Source organism: Eschrichtius robustus, chromosome 8 (genome assembly GCF_028021215.1).
Source record: "Eschrichtius robustus isolate mEscRob2 chromosome 8, mEscRob2.pri, whole genome shotgun sequence".
Lineage (NCBI taxonomy): Eukaryota > Metazoa > Chordata > Mammalia > Artiodactyla > Eschrichtiidae > Eschrichtius > Eschrichtius robustus.
This window is the reverse complement of record NC_090831.1, coordinates 65,333,565-65,356,681: the sequence shown is the minus strand read 5'-3', so window position 1 is coordinate 65,356,681 and position 23,117 is coordinate 65,333,565. Positions and strand designations below refer to the sequence as shown.

The 23,117-nt window shown below is 31.3% G+C and overlaps 1 protein-coding gene across 2 annotated transcripts in view; it reads left to right on the top strand.

The window, feature by feature from the left end:
• PHF14 (PHD finger protein 14) overlaps positions 1–23,117 on the top strand; it is a 193,684-nt gene that overhangs the window by 109,734 nt on the left and 60,833 nt on the right. Inside the window, exon 17 of one of the 2 annotated variants that reach the window (XM_068550589.1) lies at positions 18,602–18,719. In XM_068550589.1, the coding sequence (XP_068406690.1) occupies positions 18,602–18,719 (118 nt within the window). Of the gene's footprint in view, positions 1–9,666; positions 9,880–18,601; positions 18,720–23,117 lie in introns of those variants that run through there. The other variant, XM_068550591.1, reaches the window with a different exon arrangement.

Sequence of the window (23,117 nt, the reverse complement as noted above, 5' to 3'; positions counted from 1 at the left end):
CTGACATGGAACCTGTAACTTACATATAACCTTATTGATATCCATAGGCATCTCTCTTCCACCACCCTTCCCTCACCTCTTTTCATAACAGTACAGTAGAAGAGGTGTTCCCTGTCACTTTTATCCAACAAGTACTCTTTACTCCAACCTACCAAACTATGTGGATTTTCTGACATACTCTTTTTAAAAATTCCTCTGTACTTTCCTTCTGCCTCAAATTTTACCCCACATATTCTCTCCCTGATAAATTCCTACTTACCTTTTAACACTTGCTTTAATCCTCTGTTAATCTTCTGTTTTGTTTTGTTAATCCTTTCCTTAACCTGCTCTCTCCTACTCATCAAGCAATGATAGTCTACCTGATATGCTTCATTGGCAGTTTATATAGGCCTCTATGGTAATAATACTTACCACTCTGTATTGAATCTCTCCTATTTTAGAGTCTTACACTTTTGTTCACTTGACCCCTCCATCAGACTGTGAATTTAATGAAGGGTTATACTTTATATCTCAAGTGCTGGGATAAAATTTGGCATACTGTAATCTTTCTGTAATTCTTTGGATGGATAGTTTGTAAAAGATCACTTGGTTAGTGTGAATTAGGTTTAGAACCCAGACCTCTTGACTTCAGCATTCATTATCATACTGTTTCTACAGGTTCTGTGTTATCAAGTCCTTACAATAATCCTACTCTTTCTAAACAGACTATTATAGTGCACAATTGTGTCCTTACATGCCCTATTAACAGTATTACTAGTTTTAATGAAATGTTTATACTTTTTAACACTTTTAGTCTAGTATCTGGATTGTTCATCATTTTAGTTGTCATTTTAGTTTTAGAGAATATAACTCCTTCTTCTGGATTAACTGCACAAGTCTTTTCATTGTTTAAGTACTGGAAATAAGTAAACCTTTTGCAGTGTCATGTCACTGTATGTCATTGGGTTTCCACATTTCCCTTTTGTGACAGTAGCTACTTTTATTCTGTGACATTTTATTCATTTAGTCTGGTCACTTGAGTGGAAATGGTACAAAAAACTTAATTCTTCATACATTTCTTGACCTTTAATCTTCACAGTCACATCTTTTTAAATTCTGTACCCATTATAGTAGTAGTAGTATATCCCATATATAAAATTGCTCACTTTATAAATTTCCTACTTCTTCTTGTTCTGATGTTGTTTGGCTGTCTTAAATCCCTGAAAATAATTTTTGGTAACCATATGTGATTTATTGATATCAGACAGACATGTTATCTGTGGGCAAACTTTTCAGTCTCATTAAGCCTCTTTTTATACTGGTAAATAAGAATAACTCTTATTTTATATATAAATATATATAAACACACATATATATATATATATACATAAACTATACATAACATTGCTCCCTTTATACTTCACTTCTTAACGTTTAGTACTCGAAGATACGAATTAGATTTGGGGGAATTTCCTGGCAGTCCAGTGATTAGGACTCAGTGCTTTCACTGCCGTGGCCAGAGTTCAATCCATGGTGGGGGAACTAAGATCCCGCAAGCCGTGCAGTGTGGCCAAAAAAAAAAAAAAAAGGAATTAGATTTGGAATTAGATTGTTTTCATCTTGTTTTTTTATCTTTATCAACTACAATTTTGATTTACACTAACTTTATTGGTTAATAGAACTAGAGTTAGAAACTAGAACACAGTAAGTGAAATAATTACCAGAATCTTCTGAAAATTGCCAGAATTTTCAAAAGATTCATTTACTGTTAAATCGGATTTTTTTTTTCATTTTAAAACCCTGCATATTTAAAAGAAAGAGAAAAGGTTCTTGTGATCTTTGTTCCCTTGCCAAAACAATACCTTTTCTCATTTACCCAAATTGGTTATTTTGATATTTAATTCTGTGCTAGGCAACGGTATGTTGTCATTTAACCAAAGTTTGTTTTATTACACCCTTACTTTAATTCTTTGGTGAATGAAAGTAAAGAAAGAAATTTAGAAAAAAATTAAGAAGTGAATAACCCAGTTTCTACAGCCTTTCTTTCATAGATACTCTATCAGTTACATAATTCTTTATAGTTTTCCTCTGAACCTTATCTGAATACTCCATAGTTTCTTTAAAAGTTGAAATTCAGAACTCTGGAAACATTTTTTAATGAGATACTTGATGTATGTCTATATTCCTAAAATACTTAGGCAAGTTTGAGAAAAATTACCTCATGACTATACTATTAAACAACTGTATGATTTGACTTTAGTATAATATTGTTCATGTATTCTGTGTGTGTGTATATGTCATTTTTGGTACAAAGATAATACATGAAGGGCCCTAAGTGTGATTTAGCCAGTTTTGATAGATTGAACTACATAAAAGTAACTCTTTGAGTATGTTCTCTCCAAATAATAGCAAGTAGAGGAGGACTTCTGCTTTGAGTGAAATTGCTAGGCACTCCCTGTAAGCGCTCAGTAAATCAGATGGACACAGACAGCTGCACAAGGAAGATAGGCCTAGGAAAGACTAAATAGGTGGGGTTCAGTCACATCCAAGTGAAATTATATCAGTCAATGACTTTCTTTTTAAGTGACTGGAATCTTCCGGACCCATTTCTTTTGTCAGTTTACTCATTGGTGTCAATTATTAAAGAATTGAAAAATTGCCTGATTATATCAAGAACCTTGTTGTGACATGACCTGTAAATGTAGATCTTTTTAAAAGGAAAGTTGAGTTTCATGTAGTGAGAGCCTTGAGCACTCTGACGAAAAATTTATTTGACTGTGCTTTTGAAGCTTTCATTTGTAAAGAAAGTATGGAATCTATTTTCTCCCTATTTTTTAAAAAATAAGATTCCTATGTTTATTCTCATCAGATTTATTTTCTAAACTATTTAATATTTATTAAGGATATTAAAATTCATTTATTTATTCATCCATCAAACTGTTATATGGAAGGTATATAAGAGACATAAGAATTTAGAGGATGATGGGAATATTACTAAAAGGATGAGGGAGAAATCTTATGTAAACCAAGGAGACATTTGAGTTGCATCTTGAAGTATGTATGAGCAGGTTTCAGAAGATTGAGATGGGAGGTACCAAATCCTTCAAGAGAATGAATGAATATGAATAAAGAAATAGCGTGGGATCCTTGGAGTCATTTGTAATGTAGGTTAAAGGTAGATTGGGGCCTGGATTCAGGCTAAAGATTTTAAGAGTCCTAATGGGGATTCATTGAAGGTAAGAGATAATAGGGAGAATAGTCCTTTAGGAGATTGATATTGTGGTGGCCTGTGTGATGAATGAATGGGCAGCTGGAGACAGACCAGTTTGGGGGCCTAGAACTTAGACTGATGGAAAAATAAATGGAAAGGATTCAATAGTTTCAGGAGACATAAGTTCACACTAGAAGTTACAGCAGATAATTAGCGAAAATGAGGAGGCAAGGAAGAAAGGGGAGTGTTAAACCAAACTATCCGACTTTAAGATAACTAATTTGAAAGAATGGTGATACCAATAACAGAAAGATTAGTGGCTATATTTATTTTTTGGAGAGAAATACAATAGGTCAATGACATAGAGAATTGTGAGATTTCTTTTTAGGAGTTGTTGAATTAGAAATTTTCAGAATGCACTTAAAGTTATGTGATTATAAATACAGAGAGGAATCCAAATCCTGGAAATAGATCTAGTAACTGTTACAGATCTGTTCTGTACAACTCAAGTATCCAATCCTAATTTTCCTACCTTTACTTTAAGTAAATGACTGTGTCTCTGTGTCTCTGAAGGTCTGGTAAGGAATCATGTTCCATAAGAACAGAGGAACTGAAAGAATTGGGTAGATGTCCTTGGTTTAGTGGGACCACAGGCTGAGTCCAGAGAAGTTGAATTATCTCATAGGAGATCCTCAAGATGAGATTGTTTAATATTCTGTGGGTTTTTTTTTAAAGCTTTGTTTTGGTTACCAAAGTATCTATGTGTATAAATAATATTTGTCTCTGCTTAGTTGAATGTCAACTGGTCCACCTTAAGTAAAGTTGTGGAATATTTGTAATTTGTCTCCTACCTCCCTTTATTTTTTTAGCTTTTGTTTCTATGCCTCTTTCTTTGTGATTTCTTCACACCAGCTGAATTTAGTCTACTTTAAGGCTCTTAATCTTTAGGGTACATTGAAATCACCTGAAAGGCTTATTAAACCACAGAATTTCTGCTTTGGACGCTCTGGGGTGGTGACCAAGAATTTATATTTGTAATAAATTCTCAACTGTTGCTCATTCTGATGATTCGGGGACCATACTCTGAGAACCACTGCTTTGTTCCAGAAGCCCTTTAGCTGAAGCTTTAAGATAGTGGTTCTCAGCTTGGCTAGAGATGCAAGTCACCCATAGGAAGAATTACAAACAACAACAATCATAAAACTATTCTTGGAGATTCTGAATCAGTAGGTTCTAAATCTGTGGAGTAGAATTTGGCAGAGGCAGAGTTAAGGCTAGCTTAGTCCTCATCTGAAAGTCTCCCTTTCTTTCACATTCTTAAGTTCATTGTTTATCCCCATTGCATCTAACTCAGCAACTTTTTCAATATCATCACACTGAATAAGAATCAGTAAAGTGTGAACACTCCCAGATCTTGGCATATTTGTCTCTTCCTCTATTTCTGTCTTTCTGGCATTCTTCGCCTTCATTTTTCTCTACCCCTGATCTGTCAAAGGCACCATGATGTGAAAATGATGACTTTAACATTTAAATTTAAATTTAAAGGGAGATGGGGGTGGGGGAGGGGGTGGGGGAGTGTATGTGAATCTTTGTATAGCTGCTCTATTTTTCTGTAAATCTAAAACTTCTAAAAAATAAAGTCTATTAATTAAAATTTAAAGGCAGGTAAGTGAAATTTTCATGTATATTTTAAAAATTTTGTTCATTATAAAAATATACTTACAAAAAATCAAAAATATAAAAAAAGTTTGAATCGCTATGATCTTATAGCATCTTAGTATATTTACTTTTATTCATATAATTTTAATAATTTTGTTCAAAAATTTTAAAACATATACCTGCTGTGCATTATTTGAAAACTAAAAATATCAGAGTAATCGGGGAACCATTTTCCATCATGACATTTCTTGATCTCCATTTCTTTTTTTCCCATTTTTTTGGCTTACTTAAGACTTTTCTCAGTGTCTACACTGTTCTCTATGATGTTATTCTGTACACCTTAGCTGCTTCAGTGTCTCCTCTTGCCTTCTTTCTATGTTTCTCACTTCTGATTAGGCCTCCTCGGATCCCACTCTGTTTGCCTTGGCTGTCCACGTTTTTTATTGCTAGAGTATAACTGCTTTCTGTAGCTCTAATGTATCTTGATTCCTCCAACCTTCTGGGCTTTTCTCTTGCCTGATTAAAGGGCCTAAACCCGAACTCCAGTCATTGAAGAAATTCTACCAGAATCCTCCCTAACTTTCAGAGCAGGCCATGCATTCTCCTGCTTCTTCATTTTCTGTTGAGCCCAGCTATTCTTTATTCTCCAAATACAATTATTCCAAGGCTGTCTTGAACATTTACTGAACCATTCAGGGTAAAAGAGTCTAAAATTTAAAATTAAATGCTTTATACCACTGTTCTTAGGAGTTACTTGGCCATCCCTAATGCTAAGAGTGTTCCCTTTATGCCCTAGACCTGGCTTTATAAAAAGCAGTGATCAGTGATTTTAGTTAATGTCTTTAGAACTAAATTGATGCTGTATTGTACATCATGAAGAGATTAGATTCTAAAGAGGAAATTAGAAAATAAACTGGGTCTTGTGAAGGAAACAACTTAAAAGTTACATTTTAAGAATGCTTTTCTGTTAGTAAAAATTGGAACAGAGATGTTTAATATTCAAAATATTTATATTTGGATAATGAAAGTAGATAAGCTGCCACTGAATCTTTCTTATTAAGGTGGTATTCTGATAAAATTTGGATTGAAAAGAAAATGTTTATTCAGTATATTTTTTTCCTTTTTAATTAAGTTGATTTGATGATTTTGTTAGACATGTGGAATAGCTAACCTGCCTCACACATTTAATAGTCAATGTATGACATTCTTTGATTTTCATATCTATATTAAAACATTAAACCTTTAAGTAACTTAGTGTGATTTATAAATATTTTTATGTTATGTTATCAGTGTTTGAATTTTTAAATTTTCTTTTTATTTTTAAAATAAATGCATTATAGACAAGTAAATTGTATTTAAAGAAAACAGAAGCCTGAACATGGTAACCATTAATTACATAGTGAAGTGTGGTATTTCTGGAGTATGCAATTTTAGAGTAGTAAACATCATAATTTCTAGCATATATAACAATGAAATATTTCTCGTTTCACTCATTTATTTTTCAGTAAAATTTATTTTTTGTCATTTTAAACTCATTTTCTATTGCAATGTGGTAATATTGTTAACTTGTTAACTTACACAAAAGGGATTATCTGTTGTTAAGAAAGACTGGGACTCCACCCATAGTTCTGTTACTGGCTAGATGAATGACCTTGAATTAAGTTACCATTATAGTCATTTTCTCATCTATAAAATGAAGGCATCAACCTCAATTTTTCCCCAGATTTTGTAACTTTTGTAACTCAAAGCAATTTCAAAACAAGTATTAATACTATACAGTTCTGAAAAGGATCTCACTCTTCTTTGACACTTGAATCATCTGCTCAGTATCACTAATAAGCCACAGGGAAAAAGCTACTGCCAGGGATAGAAGTGTATAAGTAACCCATTCCCTCTTGAGGCAGCTCTGACCACTGGCAATTTCTTTCTCCAAGTGAGCTAACATATCTCTTCTTAATAATTTCAATCCTTGGAATCATATGAAACAAGCATAATCCAGCTTCTAGTATTAGAAACCAACTATACTGTTTTTCTGGTTTGTCTTTCTTTTTTTTTTTGAAACATCCTGTTTCATCTGTTCCTCCTATAACAAGGTTTTGATTTGTGTTGGTTTTTTATAGTTTCAGACATATAAAATAGGCATATTAATGGAATTAGAATTTGTAGATAAGATTGGATATAAATTTTGGAGTTGGTGATGGATTTTGATATCTAGGTAATAATGTATAAGAATCTCATATTTTTAACATTTTAATTGAACCCCATAGAAATGTTAAAAGTCTGTATGAACTGGAAATTAAAATAATGCTAGTGTTAGATGCTTACTATATCCCAGGCTCTATTCTCTGCTTTCTAAGTGTATTATCTCATTCAGTTTTTAACAACAGTCCTCTGAGGTATGGCCATCTCCATTTTGGAGATTAGTTACTTAACTGAGGTACAGAGGCACTAAGCATCATGAAATAGAAATTATTCCAATTATATATTGAAATTGTGTTATATAAATTGTTATATATTAGAATACAGTTTTTTCCTTCCAGTAAATACTACTAGTGTTTGATAAATTTACTGTTGTTCATATTAGTTGCTGAGATTTATAGAGTGCTTATTAAGGGCCAATGTGCTAATGCTTTCTATAGTTTATCTCATGTAATCGTTAAGGAAACTCTATTACACAGATATTGATTTTATCCCTATCTTATGGGTGAGGAAATTGAGAAGTATTACTTGTTCAAGATCATACAACTAGGAAGTGGTAGAATTAGAGTTTTGAGTCTAGGCAGTCTTGACTGTGTTGCTAATGCTCTAATCATTAGGCATACTGCTCACCAAACTATGCTCCTTTAGCATATTTGACTTCATTGGGGCAAAAGTAGGTGCTTCTTCTTGGTAGGCATCCAGCTATACAGGATAACAGACCATTGGTGCTTGCATCAGGGAAGCCCTCTGAAAATAGTTAATTCCCTTTTTTCTACATTAATTTGTAAGTAAGCTTATTAGAAGCATATGGAATAAATACAAAGCCAAGACTTCAACTCTGATATAAAAGACCACATAGTAGTCTTTTGTCCTAAGAAGATAGCAGCCAAGACAAGTCATGTTGCTTACTCTGAATATTAAGTGAAATTTTAGGATGGAAGAATATTAGTTATAGCTTTATAGTTTTTTTCAAAGTTAAATTTAGATTTAATTAGAATTTAAAGTAGATTTCTGTGACACCTAATGTATCTGTTGGGTTGGCCAAAAAGTTCATTCAGTTAGTGAATCGTTCGATAAAATTCTTGGGGAAAATGAAAAATGTCTTTTATTTTTACTTAAAACCGAACGAATTTTTTGGCCAACCCAATATACCTTTACATTCCTCTCAGTGTTAAATACAAATAAATCTTTGGGTTGTCTGCTAGTCTCTATCGTTTGTGCATGTAATCAAAACTTAAATGTACTTCTGTGGTAAATGATGTGGTTGCTTCCTCTTTCATTTTGCTTATCTAGTAGTGCTTAACCCGCAGGCAAGGCACTTCTCAGAATATCAGATTTAGAATGTGCTTAAATTTCATCACTTGGAGCCTGAAGCACTGAGAAAAGTTAGCACATGTGACTATTTAACAAGGGAATTCAGCTCTTCCTGTCTATTTCCTTGTTACTCAAGGAGGGAATTCTCTTCTTTCTGTTTACTTCTCATATGTTGATAAGTACACTTCTCTGAAAACTGTGTTTCACGTTATATTCTTTTTTTCTTGTACAATTTTATTTTTCCTTTCTTTGGAGGTTATTCAGTTTGGTATGGTAGCTCGTCGATGCCATAGTAGTGCTTTATTTATCTGTGATTGTGCCACTTTTCACTTTCTTTTTCTCAGTAGAACTTAGAAGCATTAAACACATCTCTCTAATACTTAAATATTGAAATGAACTTTTTCTATGATGTGTGACTAGTTGGTAATTTAACCTCATCTACACAGATTTAAATATCTGAAGGAAATGATAAAATTTTGTTTTCCACAATCAAAAAGAAAGTTACTTCTAATCACTAGGCATCTAAAATTTCTCCTCTGAAAATGCGTCGGTAGGGAAGTAAATACAAGAGACACTAAAGAAAGTTTTGAAAAATAAATGCAAGTGAATGACTTGAAAATTTGGGCAAAATTAGTGTTTTATAATCAATGACCAGGTCTTTACAGTGAGGTGTATTCTCTGTCACTTTTGTTGCACAAATCTACTAAAATAGCTAGCTAGGGATATACTTTTCATAATTGTAACCAAACGTTTCCAATATAGTCTTTAAAAAAAGGAAGGCAGTATAGGCCCAGGGAATAAGAATCATCTGAACATTTCCTCCCTGAGACTCTGTACTTGAGTAGAACCAGTCCTGTAATGTACTGATTAGGTGTGCTTGTTTTCAGTATATTGCATGCTTTCTCAAGCATTGTTAAGTTGACATATTTGATGAAAAAATAGCAAACTGCTATTATTTAAAACATCTATTAATCAAATTACATATTTGCTTATATAAATGCAAACCCCTCATCATTTTTATATTTTCTTTTTTGTTTTAGTAAGATAGATTTATTGTGACAACTAAAAGTAATAATAATACAAGAGGCAACTCAGTGTTTCAAATGATAAAAAATAGTTCCATTTCAACTAGTAAGAACCTTTACAAGATCATGGCATTTAGGTTTAGGGCATCTATCTCTTTGGACCAGATCATATGTTATTTGAATCTACTGTGGTATTGTTAGTGTGTTTCATAAGACATAGTGCAGAGCTGCTGTGATCTTTAAATGTTAATGTTCTTTTCTTATCACTTTACTGTGTAGATACCCTTCATGAGACCCAACTCTGCCACTGCTCATCCTCGGAGGCAATCCTGGAAACCTCTTTTATAAGTGTGATTTTAAAAATGTGGATAACACTCTCAATAGAGTATATAAAGTAAAGGAGAACAGCTATCTTGTCTTTCCCATAAGCTTATCACTGCAAAAAGTTGCCTTTGCTTGTCAGGTTTGGATAGAATGTAATTGATTGGTTTGTTACTTGGACTGACAAGGCAGTTAATTTGCCTGTGTGGATTTTTTTCTCCTTTTTTTCTTCTTCAACTTTTTTTTTTTGCACTAATCAGAAACATTTGATATGTGCATTGTTGAAAAATACTAGATAATGTCTTGTCAGAATTGTCCTATTAAGTAATGTCTTCCCCTCTTGCTTCTTTGGCAAATGATATACAGTATTTGGACTTGAGAGTTATGGAAGCCTGTGGGACTTACATGCAATGTGCTACTCGTTGTTGAACAAATCTAGTAACAAACAAGAAAGAGAATGCATTCCATTAGTCTGCTATTCTGTTTCATCCAACTTAGTACATATATTCATATATGAAATGCTGCATTGGGAAACAACTGTAGACTATATTAAATGTTATTTCTATTTATAATATTCAGCAAAAGTGAAAGACTTGTGAAAGCGTATGGCATTCTAGTTTTGACTCGTTAGTTCTAGTGTGAAAGCACTAATATTAGTAGCATGCAGTTTTTACAACTTCAGATTTTAAGCTTGTAAATAAGAATATATCTGTGTTGATCTCTAGATATTTTTTAGTAATAACCAAATTTATTCACTCTTTACTGACTTAATACGAACTTTCTCTGTTCAGTATAATTTTATTTTTCTCAACCTTAAGTATGAGGTTACAAAATAAGGAGAGAGATACAAAGCTTTTGACTATACAACCTGCCAACTGAAAGATCTTCATCAACATTTGTATCTTTCCAAAGGTTTACAGAATTAAAATTTGGTCTTCAAGCTTTAATGAACCAGTTTTAAATCAACGACAGAAATATGTTGAATATTTCATCACTTCATCTTGAACTGATTTAGAAGAGACTCTTTGCTGAAATTGAAATACATATATACATGTAAATTGTCAACATGTCTCTTGGAATTTCCTGATTTATAAATGTGGTTTGGGACATCTTTTCAGGTATAGTGGCATTGAAAATAGTTTAAACATTAGGAATAGAATAGGAAATGTTATAGATAATTAAAAGCAAGTATAAATATAAAGTTGCTGTATGCTAGTAATCTTTAGTTATACTAAGGAACCATATTATTGGATATTTAATAAAAGCAGTATGTATATAAAATATGTATAAACTGAGATTATTAACTTATTGAAAGACCTTCTAACATTGGAGGAAAAATATTAATAACCTGTAGCAAAACCAGTAGGCTTTTTTTTTTTTTAGAAAAAGAACTCATTATTTATCACTGCATAAGCTTAAGAAAAAGTTGGTAGTTATTACTATTGCTGAACTCCAGCTGATTTTAAGAAAAATGTCAGATTGCCATTTTCTTAAAAAAGAATATGCTAGTGCATTTGGACCTGACTCTCCTTTGATATATGGTAAGATATTACTAGTGGTCATTTTATTTTAGATTTTTTTTGAAAAATCATTAAACCTTGTGGTTTTTGGTGACACTATTAATCAAAGTCCTTTCCACCTGGTTCTATTTAGAATACCATATTATCATCATTCTCCATCTTACTCTTTAGTGGTGGATATATGGTTCCATATTTGGTGCTAGCCCTAAGAATCTTTGTCACACATCACGAATATAAACCACATATATTCATAAGATCATTGGTCCTGCAAATGTGTATTTGGAGTAGAACTTTTGAAGAGAGTAGAATGAAACACTTTCTCCTAATAATCTCCTAGACGCTCTCATATTTCTATGGTACAAAATTAACCCTTTTCTGTAATTGGTCCAGTTGTTATTCAAAGGAGATATTAATGTGTATGTCAAGAGAATATACACTAAATAGTTCATATTTTACATACATGTATAGGAGAAAACAGTCCGACAGGTAAATGATGGTTATTTGTCGCATGATAGGGACAGAAAAAAAACACTGAAATATCAAGAAGTAAAATAAATAACTCTGAACTACAAGAAGAACGACATGGCAGTATATAGATAGCAGTGGTTCTCAAACTTTATAGTACATCAGAATCAAGGATTTGTTTAAAAGCAGATTGCTCACCTACTCCCCTCCTTATTTTCCTCCTCATTTTACTCCCTCTTACTTCTCCTTGCAGTTTCTGATTAAGTGGGTCTGGGATGAGGCCTGAAAATCTGCATTTCTAAAAGTTCCCAAGTGATGCTGAAGCTGGCCAGGGACATCCTTTGAGAACCATTTGTATATAATATTTTCAAAAGAATCATGGTGTTGTGCTTGACATTGATTGAAGGTGGCTTTAATCTTGTTAAAAGGGCCCTTAAATTTTCAAAAATACTTGTTTCTAGGTAAAAGAGATTATAGTAGTTTGCAGTACATAGAATATAACTTCTTTATTATACATAAGTTTAGTTAAACAGGTGTTTATTTTATACCTATTTTGGAGACAGCATTATTTTAGGTACAGAAATTAATCAAGGAACATAGCCTTTGTCCATAATTCACTAATTCCTTTGTTAGGAAAAGATTTGAAATTAGGATTATGTTTAACATGAAAACAAAAATTTAGCCTTAACCTTAATCCATTTTGTTTGTAAATGAAATTTATTTATCATTTATATATCATTGTTATTCGTGTGTTTCTTGAGTGTTTATCTGATTTTACATTTATAATGTTAAAAATAGATCACTGACCAATAAATAATAAGAATATTCACACTCATTATCCTATTTCCCTGTTTTTACATCCTATTACTTAACAGATCACTCTTTTTAAACACTTAATGTTCTTTATTTGACAAAACTTACCACTGTTTTACTTGATTCTCAGTATGGGAATATTTTATTAATATTTCACCAAAATCTATTCAAGGAATTCAGAAGGATTCTGTAGCAGAATGGAATACTAACATTACTAATTTTTCTTTAAATTTTCTGAAATCATTTTGACAATTAAAACTTGTTTAAGAGACTCAGCTTTAGAGTTGCATGGCATATGAAGGCAGAAATTTTTTCCTACCCAGTCAACACTTTATCAATTTACATAATACTAAGGATTGCGATTAAAAATATTTCTGAGATAGACATGCTTTGCAAATACTTTTTTTAAAAAATAAACATATAGACCTCTTTCTCCCAGTCCACAGTCTTAAGACTTTCTGCAGGCCTGCTGTAAGATTCACTGCTGTTCAGGTACATAAGATATAATGAAACTGGATGTTCATGCTGGGCTTTGTGAATCAAATGAGACTGACCCCCAGCCATTATCTCATTTATCTGATTTACGTTGTAAAATCAAGATCTACACTATTGATTAGAGAATAATTAGTTAATTATGAGCAGGGAAATACAAAGTTATGTGGGGCTTGAGCACAGCAGGTTGTACTGCTGAAATATTTCCAAGGGCATGAGCAGATGGAGATCAGTTTATTAAAGAACAAAGCAGATGTGTTTCAGGTATGAAAATGTCTAATCATTCTCTCATGCTGTGAAGAGGTACTTGACCTTATTGTGTATTTTTATATGAATTCTTTTATTTCATGTTTTAGTTTTGCCTTTCACTTTTAATCTTGTAACTTGACTACTGCAGATGTAGCTAGCTGAATTGATCCCATTATTTAAGTGATCATTAAACATGAATTTGGATTTCAATAATTATCCAAATATTTTTTCCAGTTAATATACTTTAGTGTTTAAAGAATATTTTTGTCTTTCCTATCACTCATTCGTTCATTATTGCATGTGATGAGAGTCTATAGTGACATTAATGAAAATATGTTCAAGACCTCCACATTAGCCTTTATTTGTGAAATATCATATAAAAGATATTTTCTAATTATTTAGAAAATGCTCATATTAGGTGATTTGCACTAGAAGTGTTGTAAAAAGGAATAAAGTTTGCCTTTATTGATATTAAATGTTATTCTAATATTGGTAGAGTGCAGAATTTTGTGCAAGCTTGTATTATTTTAAAAGTGATTTAACTCATGGGCCACAAACCTGCATTTTCTCCCTCTGTTAAAAGGAATAATTGAAATAATTGGCTACTGTTCAGTGAAAGAGTCTGTCACTACTGGTTAATACATTTGTGTAGGTGTTTCAGTTGCTAGTAAGATTTTATGTAAGTAATATTAAGACCAATTCTTTTGGTCATTCTTCTATAGAATTTTTGCATAGAAATGATGAAAAAGTAAGAAAATCCAACCCATCAATTCTCTTGATATTTAGTTGTGAGTTGTTTTTTTTTTTAATTGAACGGATGTAACAGTATATATTTTCAAGGTCGGTTCTTTATTTTACTCTATATAGACTTGGAAGGGACCTAAATCAAATGTTCATTGACATAAAAAATAGCTATGATTATGGATCAACCTGGTCATAAAACATGTACATTACTTTTCAAGTCCCATGTTGTGGATTTCTCTTTTTCCTGAAATTTAGCTGATCATCTGGCTATAAATTATTTATATAGGAGGTGCACTTTTTTTTTTGGTTAGTTTTGAAAAGTAGTTATTTAGTGTACTCTTCTAGTGAAATTATCAATTGGAAATTAAGAGAATTTAAGAAACCCTTTGGAACACTGGCCTGTCTCTTAAGTGTAGACAGAAATAAATAAGTTGTTTCTTTTTACTTGTGTGCATCAGATATCAGTAATCAGATAAACACATGACTGATTGCTCCCATGGATCATAGGACATATGAACATAAATCATTTTCTTCCTCTTCTATGTCTAGGGTGCTATACTTAACCATATCTAAGTAAGTATTTTAAATACATATAGAACTATGTTTATTTGGTCACTGCATTTTGTTTAATGAATGTGTAAAAGACCATATACATATAGCTGCTTTATTATTGACATCTGTATCCATTATGAATCTGATGCCTAGGAAGTTGTATTTAGTAAGAATCTAATTAAACAATGAGGTTTCCTTTTCTTATAAATGAGATTTATTTTATCTCACTTAAAATTGTAATATTAGAATGTCCCATAATATGTTAATGTGTACAGTTTTATTAGATGTTTAGAGGATATTCTTTAAGCATCCAGTTTGCATTTTATTAAAAAACATAGTGTATCTTTATAGGTTAGTTTTATATTATCTTTTAATATTTTAAGACACTGTCGTCCTATTTAATATATGTGCTATTGGTATAATAGTCTGTTTTTATTACATAGACATTTGTGTTATTTAATAAAGTATATTGTGTTATATCACTGCTTTCGTGGGTCAATGACTGCTTTTGCACAAGATTTATTATTTTGATACATTAAATATGTACTATATTATGTGTTGTAATTACGTGTTTCCAAGTATATGTAAGAAGTAGATGTAGAGGTCATAAATAATAATTTGATCAATAACTACTTCAACTCTATTTCAGCTTTTAGGTAGCAGAATGATTGCAGATCCTTATGAGCTTCTGATTTTTGAGTTTTTAAAATGATCTATATTTGTAACTTAGCCATAATTTGTTGACTGACAAAATTTGCTAACGTTTACAAAATGGTGTGTGTGTGCATGAAATAAATTATTCACTATTTTTACCATCTAAATTGTTCTTTGATTTCTAGGGTTCTTAATGGCATCTCTTACATTTGTCTATGGTGAATTAATTCTTGCAAATTCTGCTGGAGTTCCCTTGTATCACTCAGGATATTTTTGTTACCAGCACATGAAGCTATAGATTTATTCAATTAAATATTTTAGTGTAGAAACAACTATATTTTTTCCACGTGGAAATAATTTTAGTCATTTTTAGAAAAGGCTAATATTTATATGTTTGTTTATTAACAGAGTTATTGATTTCAAGATTAGGTTATTTCTTTTTCTTTTTGTTTTTGTTTTTTCCTCCTGGATTTTGGCAGTTCCTAAGTGTATTAACTACTCCTTTTTGCTACTTAGTCTTGGAATTACAGTTTTTTATTTACCATTGAGTGAGCTATAACTTGAGAGAACTCCCATGTCACCCCTGATTCTAACAAGCAAATTCTTCCTTTCCTCTGGAACCCATCACTAGTACATGAGTTCCATGTGTAGACTAAGTCATTCTAAAAAGTATCACTAATGAAGGAATCAGTAAGGATTAGGTCATTTCCAAATGGCATATACTTCAACATTATCTTCTAACAAATCTAGCATATAAAGTCTTTCTTTTCCCTTTTGCATTTATTATTGAGCTGAAAGATAACTTGAGTTTACAATTAATTGAAATCAGCTACAAATTTGAACTATATCAATGTAGCAAACTTGTTCTTAATTTATTAGCTTGAAATATATATATGTACATATACGTAACACATACACACACACACACACACACACACCAGCAAGAACCACATGTACATGAAGGTAAAAGGTAATGAATTATGATTCACCTCTATATTCATCATAGTGTTTGACTCTAGTTGTACACTAGAAACCATAATCTGCAAGTTATTATGGCACAGACTTATAAAGTAAATATGCAGTAATTAGGTTGTAATTTGATATGAACTAGGAAAGCATTAATACTATAACTCTTCACTTATCAAAAGCCCAGATTATTGGCAATCTAAACTTGCTTAAAAACCCTAAGTTAAGCAAAAAAGACTATAGTTAACCCAAATTGAGTCCATGTACTTAGTAGTTCTCATTTTCATGTTTTTTTAAACTTATTGTCGGGGAAATGCCGCTTAGACAGATAACACTGACAATGTCAGAAAGTAGTGACTGATATTTTTTAAGCAAGTGAGGAGGACCTGTAAAAGTTGAATACAAGAGTTCAAACAGAACAGCAGACTGATGATACTCATGTCCAAACACAAAAAGCTGTCACACTGTTAGACGTGTAGCGGCATCGATTACTCATACTTGTGACCCTGGAATGATAAAGATAGAGTAAATTATATTTAATGGATTTCCTTGATGAAGCAAAGAATGTGATTCTCTTTAAATTTCCCATTAAAGATGACTGAAATACTATTTTCCATGCTTGAAGGAATACGCCCTCAGCTAACTAGAAATCTCAACCTTCTCATAACTCATAAATGCTTATACTCTGAAGGGTCCTCTAACTATGTGTTTAATGTAATTGGAGTTTTAACTATTGAAGGGTAAATAAGTTGAATTGAGAAGAACAAGATTTTGTGGGCTTGCCATTTAGTTTTATGTAATGTTTGATGTTAGCTATATATTATCTATTACTTTTTCTTAAATACTAGAACAACAGGTATTTAAACATTTTAAGTGCTTTTAAATATATTTTTGGATGGTTTATTTGTAATATTGGCACAGTAAATAAAGTACTGTTTGTTATTCCTATTTGATTTGATTTTTTTGTATAGCTAGAATTATTATAGTAAACATTTTTATTCAAGTCCATCTCTTGAGTCTAAGTGAAGGTTTTTGGAAAAGTACATAAGTTTATTTGGTTTATGAGAAGGAAGTTGTAGAGGAAGGAGTGCCTAAACTTAAGACACATAATTGTGTTTTAAACTTCTTTATACCTGAATAACTTAGCTAAGTTGCTAAATTTTCTGAAACTTTTGATTTCTGAAATGGGTCTTTGGGAGATTGGGTTTTATAGCATGACATGAAATTTTTACTATAAATGTAGATTTATAGTTCCCTTTATTGTGAAAATAAATTGCTTTTCTTTGCATGTTGTTTATCACAATAACTCCTTCTCCTTTTTTTCTAATAAAAGTTATTTAAGAGTAATTTTGTACTTTAAGTAATATATGTCCTATAAAATGTCCTCCTTTCTTAGTTATGGATTCCTCAACTTTTTAGGTTTAAATCAATAAGAGTAACTATATATAAAGAGAATGTGACAGATTGGTTTGGAGAAAGTATTATTTTTTTAACTTACAAAAAAGCACAAAGAATAAGAGGAATATAACCCTTTCTATAAAATGTATACATCTTTGTTATTTGTTGTTAAATTTTGGTCTTGTTATTCCAACTGATGCAAAATTCTTTTTAAAAAACACTGAAATAATACAGATCTTTCTTCATTGTCAGCAGGATGAGATTGTCTGAAACGAAGAATAGGTATGATAGTTTTCTTAGATTTTGTACATCATAGGTGGCAAAGACACTATCAAAACATTTGTTAATAAGCTTTAAAATGTACTAGGAGGTACTTTGAAAAACCAATTGCACTGAAAGTGACAGGTAAATTTTTGAGAAAATTTATATTTTAGAAAATAAACTTCTTAGAATGGTTTTTATTTGCTGTAGATTATGTTAGCATGCTATAAACATTAGAAATTTTATTTACAATCTACCTTAACTTAGAGAAAGAGAGTGATGAGGTATATCAATTGTATAGAATTAAGCTTAGTGTAGCCTAGTAGAATTCATTAGATTTAAAAGTTTTTTTAAATAACCACAATATATTAGATTGAATTCATAATCTTGAATTATATATATCTTACATTACTTTTAAAACCATCTAATGGGCAAGTGATTATTATTGAAGTTCAAAATTGAAAATGTTAATGTTTGTTAGTTTTGAACACATAGGGTTATACATATAAATTTATTCCTATGCTGTTAACATTTCTACTATCAAAATGTTCTGAATGATATTTGTTTTGTTTATTTTATTGTTTTGGTATTTTGTTTTTCCTAAAGCATTTATTTCAGGTTTAGATTGTCTTTTTCATAAACATTAATTTAATAATCTTGTCAGCTAAGGATAGAATTAACAGTGTTACAGTTGAAATATACAGTAGTTTGCTGTTTTTCTCTGAAAAAGGTGTTTTTTAATATTATTTAAATATACTGTAAATCTGTTTACCCTGCAGGTGTGATGAATGCAGACTGTGCTACCATTTTGGTTGTTTGGATCCTCCTTTGAAAAAGTCTCCTAAACAAACAGGCTATGGATGGATATGTCAGGAGTGTGATTCTTCATCTTCTAAGGTAAGGGGATAAACTTATAAGAAAAAGTGTTGTTTCTCTTTATTTTGATAGCTTTTCTGTATCTCACCAACAGCTTCCTAACGTTAAAGAGAATTGGAATATGAAGGACCAACAGTTTACTCTATGCACTTTAAGAATATATTGCCTTGATGATTTTATTGCCCTTAAATTAAGGAGTAAAGAGCTCTACTGAATTATATAAATTTTCTCTATGAAATATTCTGGCTGTTTTGTGTATTCTCTATATTACTGTAGCATGTTAAATAGTTCTCTAGTAGCCAGAAAAGTCACCCTCTGCTAATTTACCACCCCTAGGGAATAACCAATAAAATCCAATTTAATTTTATAGATGACTCATCTTAAGATATAGTAGGTATATTGTGAAGGTTCTATAAGGTTTGCTCTTTGAGAAAACTAGTTTTTATATCCTAAAAATTTTTTCTGGTAATTATTTTAGTTAAGTAGAAAGGATGAAATATCTAATAAGGTTGTTTCATAGTTTATCTCCAATAATAAACTGTTGAAATCTTTTGAATATCAATATTATAACCTTAAATTGTGACGATCGACATTTTAAGATTATTATATGCTTTTTTTAAGTGTGTGAGTAAATAGCTGGACCCCTGATGCTTTGACTTACTTGACAGAAATATTAATTATATTTGAACTAAGACAGTATGGTCACCTGTGGGTTAATCAAATAACTCTTCTTTAAATAGACAACAGAAGTTAAGTGTCTATTGTAATATGGACCTCAAGCCATCTCTCCTAAATGCCACTTAAGTGCATTTGTTTTTCCTAGAGTGAATTAAAATTGATACTGAATTCCTGTCTGATCATGGAATCAAAAATATTCTTTTTATCAGTTAAAATGATTTACTCCAGCTTACCACAGAAGCCATCTGTAAAAGTTTATTTATTAAAAACTGCAGAAAAGCATTTGGCTATAGGAAAAAAAAAGCTATTTAAAGGGTTTTTTAAATAACCAAATTTATTAAAAATTTTACAAATTTGTATAATGATTATTAATATAGAATCTTATGCATTTTATTTAATAATCAAGCATTTTTGCTCAAGGTTTTAAACTATACAATATCAAGAATTATTTTACAGTCATTTTATTAAGACCCAGATTTAAGATGGAGCGTATTTAATATCAAAAAGTTTTATTACATAATTAAAAAATGTTTTCCAGAAATTGTATTTAAATGAGAAAAAAGTAATGGTGTACTATAGATTTTAAATAGTTGTCTTATGGGACTCTTTATGGTATAATATAATTTTTCTAAGTGTGTTTTTTGTTTGGGGTTTTCTTCTACCCTCAAAAAGCAATTAGGAAAGCAATTTTTGAAAAAAGATTTATTGCGTTTTATAAATAAGCCTTTTTGTATACATTCTTTTGAAAAGGTTTTATACTACTGTAAATATGTAGCATTGAATTAACTGCAGAGTGCCTTTGTTAAGTTATATAGTAATTTTGTTAATGAACATTGAAAATGCAAGAGGACATTTCACATATGTTGGGAATATACAAAATGAATATTTTTGTAAGTGCAGTAGGTGCATGCCAGTAGCCATTGAGATGTTCTTGTATTTTGCTTTTCCCTGTCTACCAGAGAATAAGATCTTTGGACTCTGAATGGAAATCCATTAGGAAGGCACATTGTTAGAAAAGTTGCATTGTATTAGCTGTACTCCGTTTGACCTGTGAATGAATGAATCCCAGATATAAACAGCCAAGACTTTTAAAATATCCAAATATGGTATCTACCTGACGAATGTCACAGCAGTTTATTGTAAGGATTACAGCAGTGAAATGGATTTGTATTTTTATCATATCAAGATGAATATTACATACTTCTACTTTTTTCCAATGAAAAATTAAGCTTAATATAATAGTTAAGCTGAAAGTTAAGGAAAATTAATTCATTCCCTTGAATACTTGTGTTACATCAACTCTGTTTTGCTCACTTTGAAAACTTTATTCCTGACAAGTAAATTTCTGTTTACATTTTCTCTTGTAAGGTGTTTGCTAGTATTGGGTCCCAAGAAGAAAACATTGATAGATAATGTCATGCTATATAATTCAGTAAATTGCTGCAGAAGCTTTTAAATTCAGAAAGCAGTATATTGTTAACATCTGAGTCAAGAAAATTAGTATCATTTTGGGGCCTAAAAGAAATCCACAATAAAGGTTAATATATTTTGCTTGTCCTTCATTCTGCTCTATTTGCTTTGGTGGAATGGTGTTTTTTAGGTAATACTAAGTATATTTGCCATGTTCATTTATTTTAATAGTATGAAAAACTGAGGTAGAAGTAGTTATTGCCAGGAGAAAGGAATCAGTAGCCAATAAATTTAGGTGGGGAAAAGTGAATATAAAATTGTTATAGCCATAAAATATATATCCAACTTTCTTTCTTTATGGTAGTCAGGATTATTAAGTCCAAGAAGTCTTAACATTTATTATAAAAATTTGACTCCCAAGTAATAAATTATTTATTTTGCTTAGAATTTTAGATTATATATGGTATGGGTGTGTAGCTGAAAATGTACTTGAAAATGCATTGCACTTTAAGTATTATTTAACTGTTGACATTGTCTCCAAATTTTGCATACCAGGGGAAACGCTAAAATATTGCCATGTATACTCTGAGTAGCATAATGTATTTATATATGACTTTGTCTTTCAAGTAATGGGTTTTTTTGCTGTAACCTTTATGAGAGCAAAAATCTTCTGTCGCTAATCCTGCCTATTGCTTTTAATTATAGGAAGTATAGAAATTCCACAAAAGTCTAACAAGATTCATCATATCTCAATCCATATTAAGCTTTAGCTCATGAAAGGTAAAATAAACTATATTAAATTAATAATATATAATTAATGATAATAAATTAATGATATTTATTTAATAACAATTTACCTAGCAGTAGAATGATTTTTTAATTGAGATATAATTGACTTATTATGTTAGTTTCAGATATACAACATAATGATTCAATATTTGTATATAGAATGACTTTTATTCTACCCAGATCCACAAAGTATGGCATGATAAGACTTTCTCTGCCTTATCAATCCTTCATAAACCTAGGTAGTCACTTTAGATTTCATGAAAAATGACCAGCTATATGGATTCAGATATATACATTACATGTAACGCACACGGAGACACAAATCTGCACACATTCAAACACATGCACAAAATATACTTTCTCCCATAGGCTATGCTTCAAAGATACTTGACTAAGGCAGCAGCTATCCAAGACAGTGTGCTATGTTTTTATTCAGTGGGGCTAGTTCATTGCTACTGATCACCATGCATTAGGTTTTTTTCTCTTGCTCTTTGCTGTGTTGTGAAAATACTGTTACAAATGAATGCTATATGCCTGGAAAAGCAATGTTATTTTATTCTTTCTCCTCCACCTCACCCATCTTTTATTTCTTCTTTCATCTTTACTTTCATCCATTCTCCCAAGCCAAATACCTGGAATCATCTTCAAGTCTTCTTCATCCTGTCCCAAATAGAAAATCACTTGCTGAGTCCTGTAAAAGTGTTCTTCCTTAAATATTTCTATGGTTTACTCTTTGCTCCTTTTCTCCACTGTTACTGCCTTGATTCAGTGCCTCACCTTTTCCTCATTCTATCAGTTCCTCCTATTTTAGAGGCTATCTAAATAAGTCTGCCAGACTCATCTCCTCTTTTATCCGTTCTCTTCACTAGGTTCCTTCAAAGTGAAGTGTTTGTACCTCAGGAGATAGACAAGATGACTAATTAAATTAATTCTATGTAGCATTCCATTTTAATTTCTATGTCTGAGTGTGTTTTCTAATGTAAGTAACAGGTTACTGCTGTAGAATAGGTATATAACTTCACACATATGTACTTATTAAGGTATGCATTTAAGATATTTTAGTATTGGGGTACATCAACAACAGTGTTTGGAGATCATAGTCCCACACTGCTACTAGAGTAACCTTCCTGAAAGTCTTTTTGACACACCACTGCTTTACATCTGTCAGTGTTTTCTCATCCTCCTACATATCCGGAATATAACTGACAAAATCAGGAAATTAACATTGATACACTGTTACCATCTAATCCTCAGACCTCATTCTAGGTTTGCCATTTGTCCCAGTAACGTCCTTAATAGCAAAATGATCCAATACAGAATCATTCGTTGCATTTAGTTTTTATGTTTCTTCAGTCTTTAATCTGGAAAGTCCCTTAGTCTTTCCTTGACTGTCATTTCATCGCCACTTTTGAAGATTACAGGGCAGTTATTTTGTAGACTTTTACTTTGCATTTTTATGATCTTTTCTTGTGGTTAGATTTGTGCATCTCTGATAAAAATACCACAGATGTGATGCAGTATGCATTCTATCAGGTGACACAT